Source organism: Gymnoscopelus braueri (assembly GCF_963280865.1).
Source record: "Gymnoscopelus braueri genome assembly, chromosome: 13".
NCBI classification, from domain to species: domain Eukaryota; kingdom Metazoa; phylum Chordata; class Actinopteri; order Myctophiformes; family Myctophidae; genus Gymnoscopelus; species Gymnoscopelus braueri.
Window position 1 is genome coordinate 42,625,252 of NC_137615.1, and position 19,233 is coordinate 42,644,484.

Sequence of the window (19,233 nt, forward strand, 5' to 3'; positions counted from 1 at the left end):
AACACAACAGGATACCACACTAGCTTGCCAGATGAGCGAGTGTTGTAACAGTGTTTTGATCATGTCAATTGTGACTCCTGATGGCTGGACTCCCTGAACCGTTGGGTGTCGGATCAGAAGCCAATTCAAAACAAGAGATCATCCGGACTCTCCTGTTGTGAAAGAAAGAAAGAAAGAAAGAAAGAAAGAAAGAAAGAAAGAAAGAAAGAAAGAAAGAAAGAAAGTCTTAAAAATACAACGCTGAAAAACGCATCATTGATTAATACTCGTCGTACAAGTCATACGTTCATTCACGGTCCCCTAGAGAATGTACTGAATTCCAACAATGCTGTTCACTTGTTCCTACAGGAATGTCGGCAGCTAAGGAACTTATCCTCTCTCAGGGCCATCCTTTCTGCCCTTCAGTCCAATGCTGTTCACAGGCTGAGGAAAACTTGGGCTGCTGTCAACAGGTAAGGGACACATCTCTGGGTATACACACACAATCTCGGGTTCATATGTGCCAACCTTTAGTTAGTTATTAGTAAACAGCCAGTCTACAAGCTTACAACGCGTTGAACTGCACAGATCTTTGAAGACAGGCTATTTTCGGTGCGTGACACTGGCACGCATCTAAATCGGGCTTAATTGGAAGATCTCACTCATTCATTTGGAATGTATGGCCCATTCTTGGCCAGGGGACCACCGGTGGTGTAATACAAGCGTGCACGGACACGATGACAACTGAGTCAGACATTTAAAACCTTTGGTTTTGATCCAAGCTCTATGGCTGTATCACCTTGTATCACATGTTTTTCTTCGTCATCATTCTTTTAATGAGGGCGATGAACTTGTTATGTAAGACTATAAGAGTTATGTAAGACTAAAGTGACCTGAAGCCGCAAGTCGACAAATGTTGCACTTTTAATGTGACCCATATTTTATATGTCACTTCGGGACCTGAAACACTTTAACATGCCAATAAAAGTTGACAATGTGATGGATAATTGAACCATAAAATTCTATATCCATTTTCTCTGTTGTAAACATGTCGTCTTGGCCCAAATAGGTGAACGTATAATGAGCTGCATGGTCCTTGACCAACTTTTTATATGTAATTGACGACCAGTTATGCAAAGACAGACTTTAAGTTAAGTGTGCCTTAATGTTTATGACACAGTGAGACCTAATTAAATGGCTCTAGGAATTTAAGACTGTTGTTAGGTTCCGATCAGCTGGCCTGGCCACTGTAAATAAATGGCTGTGTGTTTTTTGTTTTTTTGTTCTTCCAGGGAGAGCATGGCGACCTTTGACAACCTATGGGAGACCTTCCCTGATGAGAACTGTGTTCTCTCCAACAGAGAGATGCTGGTGGAGGTAAGAAGACCAGCCAAAAATCAGCATCACAAAAAAGCACATATTAGATTGTTACAAACAATGTTAGGTCTTAATTCCCAGTTAAGGGTTCTTTAAGACCCAGTTAATTAAATGTATTTTTTTGTTTTTAAATAACGTTACGGATATTCATCTTTGAGTTTCTCTTGCATCTAGAAAACATGTATTCATAACAAAATGGTCTCTGAATTAACTACTGAAACCCGGCTACTGTACTTGGTTGACCTGACACCGCCAGGGCAATATACTACTAGGCTCCCTCCTGTTTTGCTTTACACTAAATATCTTCGCCAAAAGTTGCAAAATGACTACAAGTCATGCTTATAGACATTTATGTAGACATTTATTTGCATAAACCAACCTTTTACAGCCTTGAGTCACATGATTCATGTTCAGCTGTTTTGTGTTGGCAAAGATGAGCTGATCAATTTGATAACGAAATCCATTCAAATCAAATCATGAACGCAACCAGTTGGCAATACCAGTTAGCAGAGGGATGTTGTTCTACAGAAGGCTCTATACTGTATTTAACAGGCCATACTGTTAAATCTATCAATATTTAACTGTGACGTTAACCACTGTGGCACATAGTGGTTAGTTTAAAATGAACAGAACAAAGAGCAGTCCAGGAGCAGTCAGTCACTTGCTCTCAAGAGAATACCAGTCTTCAGGTATAACCCAAACAAAATAATAGGCCAAAACATCATCAGTGGTTTAGGACTCTCCAAAATCCGGATCAGCATCGGAGCCAAAAGTCTAGCATCGGTCGGGCCCTATTTTCAACCCGTATGGATTGGCTACTTACTTATTAAAGATATCCTTTTTTACTTCAGTTAATGTTTATATAAATGGCTTAACAGGATGTTCACTAGTAAGCTAGAGTCTGACGTCCGTAAGCACACAGCGAGGGTTAATTTCCCAGGTTCCTTCAGCCATTCTCTTCAGAGGTGTTGCAGTGACAGACTGCTGAGTCAATATGGACTTGGATCCTGTGCTTTTTGTTCATGAAAGCCCAACTAACTAATGTGTTAACTGATGTGTTAACTGCTTCACAAAGGTTTGGAAAGGCTTTGAAGTGTCTCACAGCTTTGTTTAATCCATTTACAATTGAAGTCCTTTTCAGACACTCCCTATTTTATAAAGGAAGCTTTTATCTGGGTAAACTGTATCCCTCACGCACACTCAAACAAACGAACGAACGAACAAACGCATGCCCTTTCACCAGAATGCTTCAGTCTTGTCCTGGTGTAGCTTTGGACAAATGAGGCACTGTGCATAGGCAAACTCACTGTACAATGCACAGCTGGAAAATAGCCGGATATTACTTTCAGCATATCCAATTTAGTATTGAACATACATATTACACTACATTTATTGTAGGTATATTCAGTGGTGGAAAAAGTACTCAAATGTCTTACTTAAGTAAAAGTATCAATACTGCAATGTAGAAGTACTCTGTTACGTACATGTAAGTAAAAGTCCGGAATTCAAAATTTACTTAAGTAAAAGTACAAAGGTATTGGTATCAAAATGTACTTAAAGTAAAAGTACTAAAATGTTTGAAAGCAGATCACAACACATCGCATTGTGAGCTTGTAGATCGGCTATTTTCAAATAGCCTAGGTGTAAAATAGGCCTGAAGTGGTTAATGTATGTTTTGCAAAGTAACTTGTAACTAAAGTTTTCAAATAATTGTAGTGGAGTACAGTAAAAGTACAATATTTGTGGAGTACAAGTATAGACAATTGGAAATATTCTGGTAAAGTAAAAGTACCTCAAAATTGTACTTAAGTACAGTACTTGAGTAAATATACTTTACACCATTGGGTATATTATATTATTGGGTCCATCTAGTCACTCATCCAGTTACAATTTAAGCATTTAGCGGATGTTCTTATCCAGAGCAACCTTCAAAGTGCAAGATCAGAGTAAATGGCATGAGCTCTAGTCAAACAATAACAGAGTAAGTGGCTGGGGAACTGTAGTGCTAAGAAAACAAATGCAGTATGTGCTACAGAGTAACTACAGGGTAACGAGTAGACGTCAAACCTGGCATCGACACATCTACAGTAACTAACATAACTAGCATCTATCTGAATCAAAATAATAGTCCACAAGCAGGAAGTGCATGATAATACGTAAGTACTAGGGGATGAGGTGAGTTTACACTACAGACCGTGGCAGTAGATGAGGAGTGACTCAGCAATCCCTTGGTGCAGGCCTGGAATTTCATCGTTTTAGGGGCAAGGCCACTTGGATTTTTGTGTAGTAAATGTTTTGAGGGCACAAAGGCCAAATGCCAGGGAAGGAAGGCCGTCAAAAAAACAATGAGTTTAATGAATTGAATTTGATGGTTAAGAATGATTTAATTGTACATGTAAATACACAGTATAAGCTGTGTATTTATATCAGCTAAATAAATAAATAAATACAGCTTTTCATTATCTCAGAATTCAGAATCTCAACCGGACACCGGCGTCTAAAAAACATATTGACAGTAAAGAAGCCAAGGAGAATACTGTGAAATCAGTTGGCACACTGGGGCAGTGCGGACAGGGCATCAAGGCCACTGTGGCCTTTGGGTGTATCAGTTTTTGAATATCAGAAGGCCAAAACGAGGGGCAACGGCAGCCATGGCCTTCATGGCCTCCATGAAATGCCTGCTCTCACAGTAGACCTGCAGTTTGAATTCTTTATTTAGACATGTATTTGAGTTTTACATTTGCAAAGCAAATAACAGAAAGAAAACATACATGCGAACATACATAATACAAGTAAGTATTCAAAGAGAATCAAAGTAAGAAAATGATAAATGTAAAAAATATAATAATAATAATAATAGTAATTATTATTATTATATAAAAGTACGAAAAATGTAAGAAAAATTAAAAGATATGACCGGTTTGAATTCTTGCTTCAGAGAGATGTTACATGGTTTATGGTTACCCAAATTATTTGGGTAAGCTTTTTGTGTATGACTATGTGACTTTGTGTGATTATGTGCTGCTATTCAATAGATGTTTTTTTTGTTACTCACACTGTTTTTAACCACATGAACCCTAGCGTCCCTATTCTGGGCATGTCATAATAGGCAAACATTCGTCAAAAATAGGTGAACCTTCAGTAAAAATAGCCGATCTTTATACTCGCACACAATGCAACACATTGTGTTCCAAGTACAACAAAGTATATAGGGTTTAACTCGTCACTCTTTTTAACATCTAAGTCATTTTAGCTTCAACCACTTACTGTAAGCCCTATACTTCAATGAAAAGCTAAAATATCTATTATTATTATTATTATTATTATTATTATTATTATTATTATTATTATTATTATTATTATTATTATTATTATTGTAATTAAAGTATGGACACACACACACTCACACTCACACTCACACTCACACTCACACACACACACACACACACACACACACACACACACACACACAATTGTACGCACATAATGCACATAACTCTTAATATCTGCTGCAATTTCAACTGCTTCATTCCAATACTATTTTTAACCATGCATCATATTGACCGTATTTGACCTGTTTTTCTGTTTATTTCTTCCTCTATCTTTCCCCCCTTTCTTTAAACTGCAAATGATTCTTTTTATTAGATTTCTTTTACGTCATGTGGCAATAAAGTTGAGTTGAGAGTTGAGTTGCTTGTCAGAGAAAGGCAGCCTTGTATTCATTTATTTCAATGATGGCACCCTGTGGTCACTTGTAACATTGAACTAAATATAGCCCCAAACCCCCCATGTGATCTTTCCTCACAGGATAGGACCCAGCCTGCCATGGATAACGTTTCTCCCAAGTGGTGTCCTATCTCCAAACAGATGGTAAGCCATACCTCAGTGGAGGGAAAGGGAACTTTACATCTGCATCCATAAACTGACTGAGGTCTAGGTCAAGCTCAATGTTAAGCCTTCAATAGCTTCGAACGTTGGTGAATAAATGGTGCACTAGGATGAATCAGGCCGGTGGTTTTAAAACAGTTTGTGCCCAAAACACACCAATGGGCAAGTCAAAATCTCAAAATCTCACACCCAAAGAAGGAAAAACTAATGTTTCTAATCATCCTTTGCCAACGAGAAAGAAGGGATTCCGGTGTTGTCCTCTTAGTATATTCCCACAAGGCTAGTGTAACGCTGGCTTCGCATAAGTCACATGTGAAATCAAAATGTTCTCATGTTACACAACTCTGTCAATTAGACCACAAGTGACTCTGTTGGCTCGGCCAGGGTTGTTAATGAGTCTGACGTGGCAGGGAGTCGAAACCTATCTTTAGCCCCCCTCAGGGCTGCTGGCAAGTTTGAAATGGCCTCGGATTACCGGGATTTAAAAAAGCCAGTAATAATTAGAGCAGACGGGTCTTTTTTTTTATGAGTCATACGTACATCCTCCATGGCTGTAACACGAACCTACTGTGTTCTACTGCAGATGTGACTTTCTTCATATAAAACCCCTCTTAAGTCGATGACATTCTATACCATTTTGGCCGCCTTAGTGGCCGTCCCATATCGATGTTTTGTTTGTCTTGCGTCATTCAGTGTAATAGGGTCATACCTTATGTGACAGAAAACTACATGTTAAAAATAAAGGGACGGTCATTGTTTGTGTTGACCGAAGTTATACCTATACCAGAAACAAAACCGTTTTCATGTGTTAAAATGCATATGGCATCAATCTGTGTGCAGACAGTTTTGTGAAAAATGCCATGAATTAACAGACACGTTTGGAAAATGTAGTTATTTAATTTTTTTTGTTTTTTTGTTTACTTGAGGCAAAACATCGCCTAGCATACGTCTGCTGTTGTAGACTCCTTGTTCAAAACTGTCACACAGTGGGATCCGTAGACACGATTCGACTTGCATTACGTACATCATGTCTGATTGCTGTTTTTTGTTTTCTTGTTTTATTTCCAGCAGAGCACCTCGAGTGCCATGGTCCCCTACCTGGGCACCTACCTCACGGTCCTCACCATGTTGGACACTGCCCTGCCAGACAACCTGGAGGTAAATACTGTCAGCTGTAGAGCTGCAAGGCCAGCCATTATTTTCTTGGCCATTATTCTATCGATTACTTTTTTCATTAACGCATTAAGACCGGGAACGCATCCGTGTCATTTTCAGATTTCTTTGGCTATTCAAAAATAGCAGATCTACAAGCTCATAGCGCGGCACCGAGTGCCGCGCTACGAGCTTGTGGATCTGCTATTTTTGAAAAATCGTGAAAGTTTGAGCAAATCTTTGAATAAAGCGAACATTTGTAACTCAAATCTTTGCCTCTGGGGGTCCCTGGAACAATATATTTTGCGATGGGGGTCCGCGGCCAAATACATATAATTTTGCGGGTCCTTGACATGAAAAAGTTTGAGAACCGCTGATATAGCAACATATGGATTTAGAAGACATTCTGTAGAATCCGCCTCAGGCCTTAATGGGTTAATCGAATAATGGAGAATCACTTTTCTTTTGTATACATCAATGAAAAGACTTTTTTATAATCAACTAAATCGGTTCATCTGATTAACCACTTGAGCCATATTATACTTTGTTGTACAACAGTGTCACACAAAAACTGCAAGCTCACAACGCGTCACATCGCGACACGTTGGGGGTCGGTTCGGGGTCAAGTGTCTTGCTCATGGACACACTCTGATACATAGCAAGCTGAGGGTTGAACTAGCAACCTTCCAATTCCCAGGCGGCCTCTCTACCTACTCAGCTACCTAGATATTCACATGAGGAAGTGATTGCCAATAAACAGAGGCCCCACATTTAGCAAACAGAAATATATACTGTACGTCTCATGTAATTCCCCCCCGCACATTAGGTTTATGGTGTCTACTTGTCAAACGCCCTTATTTATATTCCTTTTTATCACATGCTGTTGAGTTCTTCTCAGCCTCTGTTCTCATTAATCTCTGATAAAGTGTTAATCACGTGAAGCGCTATATTTTTATTATTGTTTTTTGACGGATGTTTACTATTGTTTTGACAGGGGGAGCTCATAAACTTTGAGAAGAGGAGAAGGGTAAGCAAAAAAATCATTTTTTAAGATTCATTACAAATGCAAAGGTATACAAAAAGGTGTTCAACAAATATGTCACTGGTGTTATCGCCTCGGTGCATTCTTGTCTCTGGGCGGGTGTGCGCGGGTTTGACTTGGTAAATAAAGCTGATAGTGCATTCTTTTACAGTGCAGAATGGGAGAGACTGGCACACCATTTAGTTTCGCTGTCCATTCGCCCATTCTCTCTCCTCAGGAGAATTTACGACTTTGTTCAAAGTGTCACCCGTCTCGTGTCCCCCTGAGCACGGTTATGTAACCGCGCAGGTCACGAGAGTAGTGACCGTTTGCAGTAGTGGAAAAAGTACTCAAATTATTTACTTAAGTAAAAGTATCAATACTGCAATGTAGAAGTACTCCGTTACAAGTAAAAGTCCGGAATTCAAAATTTACTTGAGTAAAAGTACAAAAGTATTGGTATCAAAATGTACCTAAAGTACCAAAAGTAAAAGTACTAAAATGTTTGAAAATAGCAGATCTACAAGCTCTCGAGCTTGTAGATCGGCTATTTTCAAATAGCCTATGTATAAAATAGGGCTAAAGTGGTTAATGCATGTCTTAGAATGTAATAATTTATATCCGCAAAGTAACAAGTACAGTAACTAAAGTTTTCAAATAATTGTAGTGGAGTAAAAGCACAATATTTACCTCTGAGATGTAGTGGAGTAGAAGTAAAAGTATTGACTATTGGAAATACTCCAGTGAAGTAAAAGTATCTCAAAACTTGAGTAAATGTACCTAGTTACTTTACACCGCTGACCGTTTGTCCTCGTTGTGTGTCTGTGGCACTCTTAATTTTTCATTTACGTTTCGATTTATCTCCTTCGCAGGAGTTTGAGATTCTCTCCCAGATCCACCTGCTCCAGGCCTCCTGTGCCCAGTACAACCTGCCTCAACACCCCAGGATCCATGCTTGGCTGCGGGAACACAAGATGCTCACTGACCTGGGGAGGTGAGGCGGAAGGCTCTCTTAGCCCTGAGGTCATACTTCACCCATTCAAACCGGTTCAAAACGCATCTGTGTAACCACTTTATCCATTATTTATACTTTGGCTTTAAAAAGAATAGCAGATATACAAGTTCATGTGTGCTATGAACTTGTATCTGCTATTTTAGAAAAAACGTCAAAATGTTTGCAAATCTTTGAATATATATTTTTTTAAAGCAACATTTATTTACTCACATCTTTGCTTCTCTTCTCTGCTTTGAGATGGGAGTCCGTGGCCAAATACATATCATTTTGGGGGTCCTTGACATGAAAAGGTTTGAGAACCACTGATATACGTACTGTAGCAACCAATTATTTTTTTTCAAAAAACGGTTAGGATTTAGAAGACATTTGTACTGTAGAATATATATTCAAAGATTTGCAAAAATGTTCACGATTGTTTTTAAATAGCAGCAATACAAGCTCACTCGGTGCCGCGCTATGAGCTTGTAGATCTGCTATTTTTGAATAGCCAAAGAAGAATCTAAAATGACACAGATGGGTTCCCGGGTTTGAATGGGTTAAGTTGCATGCAGGTTTCATGCACAGAAAATAGCCGATCCACCAGCTCATACTGTAACGAGTTGTTGAGCTTGTTTGGGTATTTTCGGTGCACGACACTGGCACACAACCCAAGTAAAATCACACCTTACTCAGAGATCCTCGCTCTCTCTCTCTCTCTCTCTCTCTCTCTCTCTCTCTCTCTCTCTCTCTCTCTACTCGACAGAAAACTGCCTGGTCTGTCTCAATAAAGATTGCTCACTACTCTTTACTGAAGAGAATAATAATGTATTCCCATTATTAACACATTGAATGCCAAAAACGGTCCGGACCGTTTTTGAGGGTCCAAACGAGAAGTGCCGAAAACGGTCCGGACCGTTTTTGACCCAATTCTATTTTTATACATGTGGGCCACGTGGGGCGCTAAAACGAAACTTTGACATCACCCAAGCAGTTTCTGAGAAGAAGAGGCTGGATGTGGCTCCATGTCAAAAATCCTTCCGGTCGGCGTTTTCAATGTTATCTCCTTGATTAAAAGCTTAATATCTCCATTTCTTTTTAATGTGGTGGAAACGAGCCGTTTTCGATCGGCGATCACGCTGCAATGGAGGGTCGCGTTGGAAATATTATTGTTCCAGGCGTTAGTCGGGACCCTCCGCCGTCTCGCACGCACGCTTTGTTTACATGCATTTCCGCGTCGGGGCTTCTCACAGCACGAAATGTATAACGCAAGTGGATGGAAGAAATGCTGGCACTCAACGTATAATATTTTAATAAACCTCTGGCACCCAATGTGTTAAAGAGTTTAATCAGTATCTAAAGCTGCAAACCGTAACTTATTTTAACCCTTTAAGGCCGGGAAGGAAACGCATGTGTGTCATTTTAAGGTTTCTTCGGCTATTCAAAAATAGCAGACATACAAGCTCATAGCGCGGCACCGAGTGCCGCGCTATGAGCTTGTAGATCTGCTATTTTTTAGAAAAATCGTGTCCCTGGAACAAAATATTTTTAGATGGGAGGGGGTCCGCGGACAAATACATATTATTTTGGGGGTCCTTGACACAAAAAGTTTGAAAACCATTGATAATAATAATGAGCAACATAAGTAAAAAAATATATAAAAAAGAACTTTAGGGATTTCTTTTTTTAGGATTTATAGTAGTGATAAGATTTGAGTTAAAAACTTTCGCTTTAAAAAAGTATATATATATTCAACTGAAAGATTTGCACACATTTTCAAAAAAAAAAAAATAGCAGATCTACAAGCTCGTAGCGCGGCACTGTAGATCTGCTATTTTTATATAGCCAAAGAAATCTTAAAATGACACAGATGCGTTCCCGGTCTTAAAGGGTTAATGAATACAACTTTGTTTAGTTAATATATTTGGTAGAGTACGTGGTCGAACCACTGCAGATGTACTAGTTACGTATATGATATACATAACTAGTACATCTGCAGTGGTTGGAGGTGGTCTCCGTACTTTTCCATTGGGGAAATTTAGACTCTGGTGTCGGGTAGAACATCTATTGGTTGACAAGTCGTACCGGCTTAAGCTGATAAGCTTAATATCTCCCCTGGCTAAATTGGGATTTTCTCTTCCCCGAGCGGTAGATATTTGATATCTGACGCGGGAGATCAGGCTTGACATAAAACACAGGACATAAGCAGGACAGGACGTTAAAAGTTACGGATTGTAGCTTTAATACTTTAATACTACTACCGCTAATCATAAAGACATGCCTTTTTCAAGTGGACACTGGACACTGGTATCGTTGATTCAGCAACTTAGTTCTTGTCCTTCAGTTGTTTTATTTTATATCAAGAAAAGAGAAGGAAGATGATCCGATTGGCCCATATAACTGTAGGATCATATTCCAGAGTGTGTTATTTTGGAAGCCAAAGTAGCTGGCAGTTGTATAATCTTGAGTTGTGCAATTGGAAGGTTCATCTATCAGTGTGAAACACACTTGTAGGTTCACACAAGGTGTGGCCGTTTCTAATAACATACAGTATTTATACTGTAATGTAGGTTATGTGAACTAGGTTAGCTGGTTACTCAAAGTGTGACTGCTGTAGGGAATGAATTGATATCTTAACGGCATTGTTTTTTTTTTGACAGTTATGAATTGTCGATACGCCTGGAGCCTCCTGTGGACCTGTGTTCGCCGGGCCCCTGGAGCCATCGCGCTCTCACAAAGAAGCTCACTTCGTAAGTAAAGTACCTGTCTACACTTCTAATCTACAGCACACACGGTTGACACAAAGACGCTCGTAAATCATACTCCCACAGACGTGAAGGCTAGCAGTCTTCGTATAGACGTTTGAAGCACTTTTGTACTTATAGGTGAATTATTTATAAAGATCGCTATTTCTATCAACGTGCCTAGTGTGGCTTCACCCCTGAACAATGCATTGTAATTTGTTTATGTTTATGTTTATTAAAGGATCCCCATCAGAGACACATGAATGACCCTCTAGTCTTCCTGGGGTCCTGAACAAAGCATATACAATACAGATGTACAACTAAAAATACAAATTAAAGTAAAACATAACGGTAAAATTAAAATGAATACAAAAAGACAAATTAACTCTATAAAATCAGATCCAACAGTCCAGTCAAATTAGACAAAATACACAAATAACAGTTACATACTTGACAAGATATGGCAAGATATCTCTTGATATATTTTTTTTAAAGTAATTTTGTTATGGATTGTAGATTAGAGGTTTTTGGGCAAAGCATTCCAAAGTACTATTGACCTATATAGGTTGTGGCTTCGTTCTCAAACTGCACACCTTTTAACTTGGAATTATGGATAGTTAAAGATTGGACAGGGAGGCCTACAATGTTATTAAACTCTGCCTTGTTCCGCATCCTTTGAAAGTACCTTGCTTATTGAGGACCCTGTAGCTTGTTGAGAGGCCGGTACTGATTTAGAGGCCTTGAGATACAGGAGTCATTTGAAGTGCGTTTTGCAATCAATATGGCCCATTTACCACCAACACTATTGGTTGGCTGTGGCTGTAGTGCCGCTCGGAAAAGCCTATTTGAACCCACTCACTCCCTGTTTGTCTTCTTAATTTATACTCCGAATAGCAGATCTACAAGCTCCCAACACGTCACATCGCGACGTGTTGGGAGCTTGTATATTGGCTAGTTTGGGTGCACGACAGCATCGTACAGCAATGTATAAATCAGGCTTTTGCCTGTCAAAGAGGCAACATAATGTAATATTTTTGAACCATAACATCATGCATTTAAGCCAGTTGTTCAGAAACCCGGTTTGTTTGTGTTCAGCCTCTTGACAGTGAATGACAGCTCTAAGAAGATGCTAGCGGACCAGATCAGTGTGTCATCTTCTGGATCCAGTGGTTCCGAGATGGAAGACCTCTCGTCCAATGGAGGCTGTTCCATTAGACTGCAGGTGTGTATGTGTTTTTTTTAGTGAATACAAAAATGGCGTATTATTTTACTATAATTTTGTTATTTATTGTTTAAGGCTGCAATCCGAAACTTTGTTTTAATGAATGAAATGCTATTTCAATGCATCGGTATGGTAGAGTACGTTATTATAATATAATAGTACATCTGCAGTGGTTAGAGGTGGTCTCCCTAATCTTCTATTGAGACATTTAAGACCCTGTAGGACACCTACTGGTCGTCAAATAGTACTGCTCGAAGTCCCAATATCTCCCTTGGACATGTGGGGATTCCATCTTAGAAGAGTGGTAGACTTTTGGATTCCCACATGGAATGTGTGTCACAATAATTCCTTTACTCAAGCTCAACTTTTCCACATTAAGCGGGTGTCGAAAACCTTTTTTTGCAATATTGAGAAGTTTTCTAAGTGATCATCATAATTCCCATGAAAAAGAACAATGGATGGAAACATTTCTAATGTGTCTCATGTTGTTCTCTTCATATGTGTAATCAAGCGTGTCTTTGTTCAGAGACGCGTTGTCCCATACATTAACCAAATAGCTCTTACAGTTAATAATCACAATCACAGTTAATAATTGTCAACCCCCGAAACAATTTCTGAACAGCTGGGAAATATATTGAACGCAGCTCGAAAGCTGGTTTATCACAGCACAATAGATACTCATTGACGTGCTGTTGAAACTGGCATGGGTACTTGAGTGAGAGTGGAATGTCCATTGAGGCAGGTGCTTAAACTGTTGGTTTAATGGGGCGTGGAGCTCGCTGAACACAGTAAATCCTTAGTGTTAAGTTATCCGTTTGTAACCCTGAGAGTGTACGAATGTAATGACCCTTACAGCTCCATTTTGGTTCCATAAATGTATGCGGTTGCATACATGTGTGCTCTCAGAGTTAAATTAACATCTCTGATGGGCACAGTGCTCGATAAGTGCTATGACTGCCAGCGTTTCCAAAGGAACTCTCTGAAATTAATTTCTTTCACTCTCTTTCTGTCCATCACACAAATCCCTTCTCTTCATCTCCTGCTCTCTCTCCTACTCTCTCTCTCTCTCTGTCTCTCTCTCCCCACAGCCACTTTCCCTGTCGTGCAACAATGTCTCCGAGACCTTTTCTTCCTCGTCCTCCTCCTCCTCGTCCTGTTCCACGTCTTCTCCCTGCTCCTCCGCGGACTCCTCCATGGAGGCTCCTACCTCCTCCTCCTGCTCTTCGTCCAGCTCACAGCCGGACCTCTGCGCTCCGGCCGTGGTCCACCATCTCATCCTGCCCGAGTGCTCCTCCCCCAAGCGCTCCGTGTCCATGACCATGCTGCCAGTCTACAACCGGCAGGTGGCAGACTCCTGCATCGTCCGGGTCAGCGTGGACCTGGGCACAAACAACGGAAACATGTACAAGAGCATCCTGGTGAGTTGGACGAGAGGGGGTGATGAGCGCAGACCGCGCTTAGGTTGTGAAACGAGACTGTCCGTGTGGTGTGGACAGTGGTGGAAAAAGTACTCAAATGTTTTACTTTAGTAAAAGTATCAATACTGCAATGTAGAAGTACTCTGTTACAAGTAAAAGTCCGGAATTGAACATTTACTTGAGTAAAAGTACAAAAGTATTGGTGTCAAAATGTACTTAAAGTACCAAAAGTAAAAGTACCGAAATGTTTGAAGATAGCAGATCTACAAGTTCACAACGCGTCACATCGCGACGCGTTGTGAGCTTGTAGATCTGCTATTTTCAAATAGCCTATGTATAAAATAGGACTAAAGTGGTTAATGTATGTTTTATAATGTAATAATTTATACCTGCAAAGTAACTAGTAACTAAAGTTTTCAAATAATTGTAGTGGAGTAAAAGTACAATATTTGCCTCTAAGATGTAGTGGAGTAGAAGTAAAAGCATTGGAAATACTCAAGTAAAGTAAAAGTAAAGTAAAGTCAAAATTGTACTTAAGTACAGTACTTAAGTAGATGTACTTAGTTACTTTCCACCGCTGGGTGTGGAGGTGAAACACTTGGCCGGACGGGTGCTCCAGCAAACACAATAGACCTTTTTCACAGCAGTCCTATTGACATAAATAGTTGTGTAATGTTAAACTGTCGTGAGGTGTTACCAATGATACTAATTTACCACTGTATATACTTTGTCATTCGACAAATAGCCAAAATAGCTCATATACAAGCTCACAACACATCGCAAAAAAGGTCTGTTGGCAGTGTTTGTGTTTGGGAAGCCAGCAAGGGAATGTGTTCTTTGTATTAGCAACTTCTGTTAGTCGACCAATGACTAAAAGTGGGGGTGGGTTCTTACAGTTGTAAAAGAAAAGAAAAACAATGTGATTGGAGTCTATTTTAATGTGCTGACATATCCAACAATGGGAACATACTAGATATATAATTTATTGGTGGGCTGAGTTTTGTAAACATTGAATTGACATGCTGGTAAAGTCAGTGGTCAGAGGGGGGTCATTCACTTTGACGCTGCTAAGGAGAGATGCTTTGAACCTTCATCAGTATTAGGTTTATTTGTACTGCAGAGTACAAATTAGGCTTTTGGGTTACCTGCTGGTAACGTCAGTGTTTCCTGTTAATAGGCCATGCTTGGCAACCAGTGTAAGCTATGTTATAATTGTCTCAATAATAATGAGGAATGCCTGCTTTCTAGATTCGTTTTCACATGCTGTGCAAAAGCGGTCCCCAGGGCTAGCTATTAAGTCTGGTATTTTTCCAGATTTTCACATTATCCTTTAGTTTATGTGTAACAAGTACTTTGGTTCTTTGCGTGTCCTTCACAGTTGACCAGCCAGGACAAAACTGCCCAGGTGATTCAAAGGGCCTTGGAGAAACATCACCTGGAGCACATGAGCAGACAGGAGTTCACTCTCACACAGCTCATCTCTCCAGGAAGAGGTAGAAAAATCATGTCTAACCCAATTTATTTGTATATATATTTCTTTGCATTTTTTATTAAACTCAGCCTTTTAACTTGAGTGAAACATTTGTGTCTGCAAAGTGAGTGAGTGAAACATCATTGAATCACGTCAGCGTCCATCATAGAAGGCTTTCACTAAAAGGACTGTTTCTTTTGTCTCTTACTTTTCAGAGCTACTCATACCAGACAAAGCCAATGTCTTTTATGCCATGTCCACCGCAGCCAACTTTGACTTTGTTCTACGTAAGTTCTCGAAGGGCCAGAAGACACCGCTGAGGGCAACCTGTAGTTTGGGTCGCTACACCAAATAGCGCCTCCTTTGTGGCATGGAGGCCAAAGAACAGACAGACGCACTGAACTCTGAGTGGAAATGAAGTCATGGAGTAGTTGTTCTTGTCTACTCTTTTTTTTGGATTCCGAAAGAGTCCAAATGTGAAGTAATGAACGGTAGCTGATAATGCAGTGTCACTTTATGGATTAAAACGAAGACTTCAGGAACCTGGGGACATAGTTTATAAAAAAAACTAAACGGAAAACACTTGGACCAGAAAAGCTTTTAACCAACTGTTGGAATTAATCTTATTTGAATCACTACTGATGAACTGTGACAATGGAACACATTCCTTGCCCATTTCCCCTGGACAATGAGCTCCTTACGAACATCATCCCACAATGGAAGCACATGAGGGTGACACGTGCAAAGAGCAGTGACCCATTTACTGTACATGTGAACACTGAGAAATGCCTGGCAGTTTACCGGGGCGGCTGAGCCAAAACCAAGGGTTAAATGGCAGGTGACGGAAAGACAAGTACTTAATGAACAACAGAATGCCACAGGTAGTTTTGTTTTTTTATTTTTATTTTAGACACTAGAGAAGAGGAAGCCTGGACTGTGTTGCATTGCGGAGCCAGAAGAGGGAATGTTTCCCCAGGACCCAAGCTAGTTAAAATAGCAAATCTACAAGCTCACAAGGCGTTAACGATGCGCTGTGAGCTTGTAGATCGGCTATTTTCATTTCATACTTCTTAAACATGTGTTATCTAATTTATGGAATTTCTTTGATTTTATTTTTATTTATTCATGAAATTCTTTTGAAAAATCATTGAATTTCGTTTTAAATCATGACAAAATGTTTTGAAATAATAATAATTAAAAACAAAATGTAGGAAAGAAAAAATGAAGGGATATTTACTGTGACCCATAAAAAATGTGTCTGTGACCCACACATGGGTCCCGACCCAGTGTTTGGGAAACACTGATGATCTAGATGGCTATCTCTCCGTCCTGGGTCTGTGCCAGCATCACTGCGTGAAACGCCTGATGACATATGAGAGGGATAGAGGAACTGTGGCCACCCCGACTGGCTCGATGGCATTCTTGTCATGGTCACTAAAGACACCGTACCGGAGGAGACGTTGATGGACAGTTCTAGTTCAGTTTCAGTGAAGGCGATAACTTTTCAGGGCAGAAGATCCAGCCTTAGTTGTGTTAATGAGCTTGAGCTCTATTTTATACTTGGTTGTACAGCGGCGTTGTGCGAAAATAGCAGATCTACTGTGCAAGTAGATGTAGATCATTGTGAGCTTGCTGATCTACAACCGTTTTGATCTTGTAGATCAGTTATTTGTCCTTTTATTTTATTTTCCCTCTTTTTTTTTTTTACATTTTTGCCTAAAAAGAAAACTGTGTGTGCGTGTGTGCGAGCGATGGAGAGAGTATGCTGTTGTGCGTGCTGAGTAGATTTCATGTGTTGCTGCTCTAAATTAACATGTTCATAATTGTCAGGTGTTTTTGCATTGCTTTCTATTTTAATGTCTTCTCTATCATTGTCTTTTTTTCATTGGTGATGAATTGAGCATCCGCTGATTTATGAGTTCTTTTGGTTGTTTTCAAACACTATGATCTACATAAAAAATAATGTATTTAGGAATCATAGTTGAGCTACTCTGATGAATATTTGCAATGTTGGTAACAATGAACCAAATTTCTGTCATGGTCTGAGAAAAAAAAGAATGCATATTAAAAAAACAAGACAGTCTAATTATGGTGTGGCCTCTGTCAATATTAAGCCATCTGTACCAAGTTAAAGTGGGTGTGCAGTTTGTGAATGAAAGTCATTGCATTGCAGCGTCGGCTATAATTGGTCTATTTTTGTAGGGACATAGCCTAAGTACAGACAAACCATCTTCTAAAATCCTCTCTTCCAAACCAATAAGCATTGAGTGTACCAATGGTGCTAAATTTGAATTCTTACTGAGTGTACAAATGTAAACAAATGCAATCTAACCACTGCAGATTGTATTAATTCAATTCAATTCCAACTTTATTCCAGACACACAGGGGGTCCATAGAGTATACAAATCATAGACATCATATAACAAATTCAACTTTAAACATAAAATTGAGGCTGGCTCTCCAGTATTTACGCAGTATCGGAGACGGCTCTTCCCAGGACTTGACTATATCCTCAATAATACTGTTCCGGGACTCATCCAGGTGAGATATCAATCCATACATAAAGTGCCTTAAGAGAGCCTCTCATGTGTGGATTCCACACGTTACAAACAGGTGACTGGCACTATGCCATCTAGGGACCTTAAGTAGAATCCTCCGGCCATCATTGTAGGCCAGTTTAAGCCTCTGCATGCTACATTTCTTGTTCGTGCACCACAAGTAAGCTGTATACATGGGAGTGCAAAATGCTTTAAAAAGTGCACACTTGACAGGACCTGAACAACACATACTGAAGCTGCAAAGCAGCATATTGCCCTGGGCATAAAGTTTGCGGCACTGTCAAGAGATATCTCTATCATCAATCATGGAGATAATCAGTAAAAATGTGGCCAAGGTACTTGATATCCTGGCATACAGAAAGACAAGGAAGGTCTTTCTGTATGCTGGGAAGGCCAATTTCTTGTCCTCATGGTTTCTCACTATCATGATTTTTTTTGCATTATAAATTATGTCATTATCATTGCCATAATTTGAGCACACTTTCAATAGCTGCTGTAACCCTCCACTGTATGGACTCAGAACAACCAGGTCATCAGCGTACATAAGGTGATTGATAGTTACCTATAGGACCATATCGCACTTATTTAATTCACTAGATAGATCATCCATATAAACGTTGAATAAAATAGGAGACAAAATGATTTTTTCCAATACTTTGGAGAGGATGCTGGCCATAACGATAGGTCTATAGTTGTGGGATCGCTAAAGCGATCACACTAATGTTATTGCCACTATTTATATACTATATTCCGCCCGTTTTTTGACGGCTAACTAGTCCTTCATACTTTTATCTACAAACTCCGTTCCAACTCTTCAACGTTCGGCCTACTCAGGACATATCGGCTACCATTTGAATTTTTGAAATCATTTGTACTTTTAGAGATATTTCACTTTTTACTTCTAAAAAACTCCCATTCATTTCAATGGAGAAATTCATACTTTTAACTAGAAACTCCGTTCCAACTCTATTATGTTCAGCCTACTTAGGACATATTGGCTACCATTAGAATTTTTGAAATAAGTTGTACTTTTAGAGATATTTCACTTTTTAAATAGTAAAAATACTTTGATAAAAAGAGTAAAAATACTTAAAAGTTGTAAAAATTTGTAAAAAATACTTTAAAGTAAATAAAGTGACTGAAAATACTTTTAAGTAAATACCTTGAGTAAAAATACTTAAGAGTACTTATATTGAGTAAAAATACTTAAAAGTACTCAAAATGAGTAAAAATACTTAAAAGTTGAAAAAAAGAGTAAAAATACTTAAAAGTTGATAAAAAGAGTAATAATACTTAAAAGTTGTAAAAATTAGTAAAAAATACTTTAAAGTAAATAAAGTGACTAAAAATACTTTAAAGTAAATACCTTGAGTAAAAATACTTAAGAGTACTTATATTGAGTAAAAATACTC

The 19,233-nt window shown here is 39.2% G+C and overlaps 1 protein-coding gene across 2 annotated transcripts in view; it reads left to right on the top strand.

Annotated features, from left to right (window-relative positions):
* Positions 1-17,329, top strand: part of LOC308099137 (ral guanine nucleotide dissociation stimulator-like 1) — a 28,953-nt gene extending 11,624 nt beyond the window's left edge. The window contains exons 7-17 of one of the 2 annotated variants that reach the window (XM_080447751.1): positions 349-452; positions 1,272-1,356; positions 5,164-5,226; positions 6,313-6,402; positions 7,391-7,423; positions 8,290-8,411; positions 11,069-11,158; positions 12,248-12,374; positions 13,463-13,792; positions 15,171-15,285; positions 15,479-17,329. In XM_080447751.1, the coding sequence (XP_080303877.1) occupies positions 349-452; positions 1,272-1,356; positions 5,164-5,226; positions 6,313-6,402; positions 7,391-7,423; positions 8,290-8,411; positions 11,069-11,158; positions 12,248-12,374; positions 13,463-13,792; positions 15,171-15,285; positions 15,479-15,618 (1,299 nt within the window). In that variant the 3' untranslated portion in view covers positions 15,619-17,329. The remainder of the gene's footprint in view (positions 1-348; positions 453-1,271; positions 1,357-5,163; positions 5,227-6,312; positions 6,403-7,390; positions 7,424-8,289; positions 8,412-11,068; positions 11,159-12,247; positions 12,375-13,462; positions 13,793-15,170; positions 15,286-15,478) is intronic. The other variant, XM_080447752.1, reaches the window with a different exon arrangement.
* Positions 17,330-19,233: the final 1,904 nt, after the last annotated feature.